The sequence below is a fragment of the Rhinolophus ferrumequinum genome, chromosome 8, assembly GCF_004115265.2.
Source record: "Rhinolophus ferrumequinum isolate MPI-CBG mRhiFer1 chromosome 8, mRhiFer1_v1.p, whole genome shotgun sequence".
NCBI classification, from domain to species: domain Eukaryota; kingdom Metazoa; phylum Chordata; class Mammalia; order Chiroptera; family Rhinolophidae; genus Rhinolophus; species Rhinolophus ferrumequinum.
The window spans coordinates 7,289,098-7,296,414 of record NC_046291.1 but is presented as its reverse complement, the minus strand read 5'-3'; the positions used below and the strand labels follow the sequence as shown (position 1 = coordinate 7,296,414).

The 7,317-nt window shown below is 47.9% G+C and overlaps 1 protein-coding gene across 1 annotated transcript; it reads left to right on the top strand.

The window, feature by feature from the left end:
• The first annotated feature begins 213 nt into the window (after window positions 1-213).
• SPATA3 (spermatogenesis associated 3) lies at window positions 214-6,489 on the top strand. Its single transcript, XM_033112292.1, has 3 exons — window positions 214-646; window positions 4,028-4,202; window positions 6,384-6,489. Exons 1-3 carry the CDS (start codon window positions 214-216, stop codon window positions 6,487-6,489), a joined length of 714 nt encoding a protein of 237 aa, XP_032968183.1.
• Window positions 6,490-7,317: the final 828 nt, after the last annotated feature.

Sequence of the window (7,317 nt, the reverse complement as noted above, 5' to 3'; positions counted from 1 at the left end):
GGCAGAGAAGACTGTCCCCAGAGCACTGCCATAGGAGCCACCCTGGCTTTTGTGACCTCACAGGAGGGGGATGGGTGACCTTTCTCTGTGGGGCCTGGGTCCAGCCTGAGGCCAGAGCCTTCCCCCAGGGCAGGGGCAAACGGCTCCTCCAGAAGGGAGCCGGGAGATTAGGCAGCTCCATGTAGGTCCACGTTTAGGTTGGGAGGACCCACCATGAAGAAGGACAAGAGGAAGAAGTCAGAGGCCAGACGCCGTGGCTCCATCTTACAGCACGGTAGCTCCGAATCTGCCTCACAGCAGCAGCCTGGCTCTGGATCTGACTCACAGCAGCAGCCCAGCTCCAGATCCATGTCACAGCAGCAGCCATGCCCTGGATCCGTCTCACAGCAGCAGCCATGCCCTGGATCCGTCTCACAGCAGCAGCCATGCTCTGGATCCGACTCACAGCAGCCCAGCTCTGGATTCTCCTCACAGCAGCAGCCGGACTCTGAATTCACCTCACAGAAGCAGTCGGGCTCCAGACCCGGACTCATCCCACAGCATCTTGTGTCCCAGGCTTTCCGAGCTCCCGAAATCAGCCAGTCAGCTCGGGGCCGGCAGTGTCACAACACTAGCACAAAACCATCCTCTGGACCCAAAAAAACAGGTGGGCAGACTTCTAGCTTAACAGTTCCCGCCTTTCCATTGCTGGTGTCCCAGGGTTACCCCAGAAGCTGGTTGTTATCAGGTAGTGATGCCAGGTTTACATGTGTTCTGGAATTGTGCTTGTGGAATGCGAGGGGTTTGGGTTTTGTTTTTACCCAAGAGACCAGGATTCCTGGATTTTGTCATTCCTCACCACGCTGAGTCTCATTGAAGAAGGCAGCAACGCATACGTATTAGCATTTAACGTGGCTCTGTGGTAATACTAGCCCACTAGGAATCAGAAGTGCCATGTGGCTACTCAAAAATAAAAACCAAGGATGCCTTAATAGAATTATATGGTGTAGGACAGGGAGGTGATCATATTGCTTAAGTCTGTCCTCATCAGGCTATCCGGGTGTGCTCTAAAAGATACCTACAATCTAGTCCAAAGAAGAAAGTGCGGGTTGACGGGGCATGAGAGGGCTAGGGGGAAGCAAGAGCCATTTGGTGACTGAGTGTTGGTTGAAGGAACTGGAGGAAATCTGTCTGTCAGGTAGAAAATGTGAGTAGACTTCTTCTATGTTGTCCTCAGATGTCTGACTATGAGCCCATGGATAGCGCTGCCAGATAAAATATAGGATATCTAGTTAAATTTGAATGACCATAACAAATAATTTTTCAGTGTAATGTGCCCCAAATATTGCGTGAGAGTCCTGTATTTTTATTTACTAAATCTGGCAAACTTACCCGTTAAAGACACCTTATAGACAGACAGATTTCTACTTAACACTTAAAAAAATCCCCAACAATTAGTTCTGTCTGACGATGGAATGGCCGTTGAGGAAAAGTGATCCCCCATGTTCTTGGGTAGCCAGAGTCTGAATGAGCACTGGATTGTGTAGAGGGAATTCAAGTGGTATTCAGGAGGTGGGCTGGTTAATACTACTATTAATAATAATAATGGTAATAGCTAACTAAGGATCCCCAAGCATTTATTGTGTACGCAACATTTGGATCGGCCATCTATGTTAATCTTCTCATTTAACAATCCCCTAAAGGACATACTAGTATCATCATCTCCATTTTATAGATGGGGAAACTGAAGCCCAAAGAAAGCAAACAACTCGCTCTCAAGCAGGCACTGGTAACACTGAGAGGGGAACCTCAGTCTATACTGACTCCAGAATCCTTGCTCTTAACTGCAGCCCTGACCTCCTGATCCTCCTTCCCCCTGGAGGAAGACCACCCTTCTCTGAGCTTCTCCGGGATCCACCCTGAGCCAGGGCCTGTGGCTCTGTGATCCTGAGCAGGCCGCACTTCCCAAGCCACAGAGTATCCCTCTGGGATGGTGTGGATGTTAAAAAGTAATAAAAAAGAAGAAGGAGAAGGAGAAGGGGAAGGGGAAAGGGAAGAGGAAGAATAAGAAGGAGAAGAAGACGGAGAAGAAGGAATGCGAGCACTAAATCCAAGGTGTTGCTGTGACACGATATTTCTGTGGCTAGAAATCAATCCATTCTTAACATACGGAAAAGGTTTCAACTGTTACGCTATATTGTAGATATTGTGATCATCAACCACTGAGCTAAATATTTCTGGATTATAGCCTTCAGAACTGGTATCTGTAGACTGCAAAACTTTCCATTCCCAAATCTTTTAATGAATGCACATGACTCACAAGTCATGTGGGGACGAGTTCTGATTATTGAGGAGGCAAAGCAGGAAACAGTAGTTGCTCGTCAGTAGTTATGATGGATACCTACTCCTCTTCTGCCAAAGGAATTTTCTCCCTTTGAGCCAGAGTAGGAAGGAATGTTGGAGATAAGGGATGAGGGCCTTTAAATAAAGGATGACATTTTCTAAAATCCAACTCTTTCGTATGCAGAAAATATTATAGCTCAAAAAAACACAGGTCTTCCCCTAGAATGGCTATAATCCAAGGTGAACAATAACAAGTTCTGGTGAGGCTGTTGAGAAATCGGAGTCTTCATACACTGCTGGAGGGAATGTAAAATGGTGCGGCTGCTATGGAAAAGTCTGGCAGTTCCTCAAAGGGTTAAACATGAAATGATCAAAGAACCCAGCAATTCCACTCCTGGATGAATACCCAAGAGAATTAAAAAACATACGTCCACACAAAAACTTGCACCCAAATGTTCACAGCAGCATTATTCAAACAATAGCCAAAAAGTGGAGACAAGTCCACGTCTATCAACTGATGAATGAATAAACCACAGGTGGTACATCTGTACAATGAAACAGCATTAATACTATTTGGCAATAAAAAGAGGTGATGTACTGAGACATGCTACACCATGGACAAACCTCAAAAACATTAGGCTAACTGAAAGAGCCAGTTCCAAAAAAGCTCGCATATTGTGTGATTCTTCTTATGAAATGTCCGCAATAGGCAAATCTATCGCGAGGAACTGGGGGGAATGGAGAATAGGCGGTGGCTGCTAGTGGGTACAGAGCTTCTTTGGGGGAAATGAAATTATTCTGGAATTAGATAGTGATGGTGGATTAGATCTTTGTGAATATGCTAAAAACCACTGAACATGGTATGGGAATTATATGTGCGTTTCAAAAAAAAAAAAAAAAGGTAAATCTTGCTTTTAGAATCTCTTCCTTCATCAATCCAGAAAAAGTATCGGTCGTGGGCAGGTCTAAGAAGCGAGTGTGAGGAGTCTGCCCAATGTTGATCCCTGGCTTCATGGAGCATCGGTTGGAAGAATCTATAGCTCTGTCAAGAAGCCAGAAGCCCGGACAGAAGTAGCTGCCCGCGGAATTACGGGGCCAGAAGTCCTCTTCTGTAACAGCAGAGGGCGCCATCTCTGAGTTTTGCTGGGATCCACAGCACAGTAGGCCAGAAACGGAGATAAGTTTGGGAAAGTATTTCAAGGGCTGTAAACTGGAGCTGCGGTTGTCTTCCGGATGAATCAGTGAACCCCACAAAAAGGGATGTGGCAGCTTCCGGTGCAGGAATCTCAGTGCCACCTCTCATGGGGTGGGCAGTCATCTGTTACCACCACTTCTACCAATTCTATGGAAAGAGCACCAAATTGAGAGAAATCCTGAATTGAGGCCCTCTTCTTCAGTCTACTTGCTCTAAGGTCACATCCTTGTAGTCTTTGAGCCTTAGTTTCCTTATTTGTGAACTGAGAATAACAATATTTCACTTTATAGGATTGTTCTATTAAATGAGATGGATAATGATGCGAAGTATGGAGCACTATACAGGTGTAAGCTATTACATCATTATTCTTCTGATTATGCCCAGGTAGCACCAGTCTATAAAACAACCAGTTTCCCACGCAGTTAGTTTCTCTCCTGTGTCTTCCAGGCTCTCCCCCAGACTCCCAGAGGCCGGTGGGTCCCTCATCTCTCTCCTTTTCTGTCCACCCAGGGCCTCTGACTCAGCCAGGCCCGCACCCCTTGTGTTCCTGTTCTGCTTGTCCCTGCAGTTCTACTTGCTGGCGTCGTCTGGGCCTATGTCACAGCCGCATCTTCGATGTCCTTCTGCCTCGGGTCTGGCCAACCATGCCAGGGAGAGGATTCCCAAACCTCCTCACCTTCTACAGGTTCTGGAGCACACGGGGGTGCTGGACCCTCAGGGCACACGGTTCCCAGGACCTGGCTCTGCCCTGGACCGGACCATATTAGCGGTCACGTGTAACTTCCTCTTGGGCATCCTAGGCCAAAAGGAAAGCTTAGGTGGCCATATCCTAGGGTTTGGCACTCAGCCCTTTTTGACCAGCTTTCTGACCAGACCCACTCTACAGGGTACCCACCTGCACAGACAGGTGCTGATTTTCTTCCTTACCAGGAATTGTTTATTCAGGGGGTCCATTTTTCTTTTCCCCGTACACACCCTCCTTCCTCTAAACACATTCCCTCATAGCCCTTTATAAATTCCATGTCACTCAGAAGCTTTGTTATTAAATGCTCTGTTTGGCCATTGGCCTCCTTCTATGGCCCATACCATAGCTCCGAGCTTTAGATTCTTGACCTGCGCATGAATTTCCTCTGGAATGTAGTGACAAATACTGGTTATAACTCATATGTCCCTTTGGTAATAACAAGACCTTCACCCTCTTCATAGGGTCTCAGGTTATTTCTAGCAGCTCCCACAGGGAACATGTCCAAGGCAGCGCTGCCCCCTCCCCCCAGCACCAAATACACACACACACACACACACACACACACACACACACACACACACAGCATCATTCAAAGTATCTGCACTTCTTGTCCTCTTTCCTGAAACTACTAGGTGAAACCTGCCTATGGGACGACCTCTGTCAGGGGAACTGGATTACTCTACTTTTCTGGTGGTGCAAGGTTAAGTGTCAGGGCTGGGAGAGGGGCCTCTGCCTACCCCTAGCTCTGGGCCCAAAGCAGCTCTGCTTGTACTCAGGGTCTCACAAATGTCCACGGAAGAGGACTTCCCCTTGGGAATCTCATACCCCTAACCTGGAGCACAGACCCCCGTCCTCCATCTTTATCCTGCTCCTCTTCCCAGCCCCTCCCCCACCAGACCCCTTCTCCTATCCATCCTTGAAAAGCACCATCTCTCAGACATGAGAGAAACAGATACCCAGGTGTGTTGGGAAAATATGCCTAGAGCTAAAAATACTCTGCAATTTGGTAAGCCCTATCCAGGAAGGGCCTGCCCACTACTCACCTTTATTAACTGTTCTCCCACACGCTTAGTATTTCCATCCATCTGGCACCAAGTTGTACCATGGAGTCATATCACTTTAAAACCAACAGGCAGGAAAACCTACTCTGCATAGGATACTAGGCACTATGAGGGAAACCAGAACAGGGAGCTTTACCCTTAAAAATTGTCCAGTCTGCATTGTAAGCTCAGACATGTGCACTTAGGAACTAAGATACAAGCTAGGGGTGATCCATGTCCTACAGGAGGGAGATGTTCAAAGAGCTGCAGAAAAAGAGGGTGCTCATTCTTAAACTGGGGCCCAGACAGACTGTAGTGTCAATCATATCTGAGTTTAGTCTAAAAGGCCCTGAGGATCCTCTGTGGCTTCTTCTAAAGGGAGAGCATTCTAGGTGGAGGAAAAGGCAAAAGCAAGCTAGGAATGAGGAACCTGAGGGGGTAGAGACATGGATCCAGCTTGGCCAGGGTAAGACATATAGTCTTAACGCAGTTCAGATTTAAGCAGCTGCTTCCATAATCTTTCCGTTTCTCAGTGGAGTGGAATGTTGGCTGTTAGCTTTAAATACACATTCATGTTAAATGAGAATCCTTACTGTAATAGGATTTTGTCAAAATGGACATTGCATTTGTGAAAACCTTCCTCACAATTATTATAAACATATGTTTTCCTTGCGTTTGTGGTTGGTGTAATGTGTTTCCTCAGATGCTTGATCTCCAAAATGGAGCTACATGGTAGAACCTCCTTCACAGGGTTGTGGGGAGGCTTAAAAAGATACCGGGTGTGCGGTGCTTAGCACAGGGCCTGGCACACAACAGCCTTGACCGCCTTTGTAACCTGCTCCCTGAATGTCCAGGGGAGCTGGCGTCCTCAGGCCAGCCCATCCTCAGATCCTGGGGGTCTTGTGGTAGGGTTTTATTGGTAGGGAGGAGTAGTTGGAGTTATGCCCTTGAAAGGAGGGCCAGTATGGGGGACATGGGTATTCCTGTAATCCTGAGGGGACCCCACAATTTCCACTTTCCTGTAGAAAGGCACTGAAACCCAATTTCTCCCAACCTGTGGGCTTTCTGCTTTGCTTTACAGAAAACCTACAAGAAAACACTCCATTCATCGTAATTCGCGTGCTCCAAGCTCTCGGGACTGTGATAGTAGCTCTGGGGGCACTGGGAGCAGCCTACTACACCATTGAATCGCTGTGAACAAACCCCCAGGCTCATGGTCCGGCAGGTATGGAGATCTCCTTCATGCCCACTGCCCTTTGCAGAAGTAGTCTTCAGGCCCTGACTGGCCAGCCCTACGGTGCAGGGCTGATGGGGTGTGTGTCCCTTCTCTGAAGTGGGGAGGTCTTTACAAGTGGACTAAGCCACCCAGCCCCTCAGGGAAAGCTTGAGAACTGAGTGAATCCTTCCTGGCCTCAGGGAGGTCTGGCAGGGCTCCCTCAAGCAGCCCTGAACACCCCTGGTCAGTTCTAGACCCATTAATGGGATTGTGAAAGCAGAGTTCCCCAACCCCCGTGAATGGCTCCCCTAGCCACGGATACCAAACAGGAGGAAATGGAAGATGTAGGGGTAGAGGTTCCTACCCATCTCAGGGCCTTTCCTTGGAACTTTCTTCCTGCCCAGAAAGCTTTTCCCCGTTCCCAGCATTTCAAGCCCTACGTATCCTTTGTGGCCTAGTTCAGTTTCTTCCATGAAGCCTTTCTCCCCTACTGCACCTCCAGTGATTTTTCCCTTCGTTTTAATCACTGTTTTCTCCAGCCTGTTCCATCCTGTATTGTGGATGACTTTTTTGTACATACGTGGCCTGTCTCCACAACTATATTGCAAGATCCTTGAAGGCAGGAAGCATACCTCCTATGGCATCTTTAATCCTCCCCTATCCCAGGCTGGGCTCCTCAGAAATGGAGCAGGTATTCACGTGACAGGATTTATTGAGGAAAAAGGGAACGAGGGAGGCAAGAGAAGGCAGAGGAAAGAGCAGAGCTAGGCCAAGGTCTCAGCTGAAGTCCGGCCTCAGC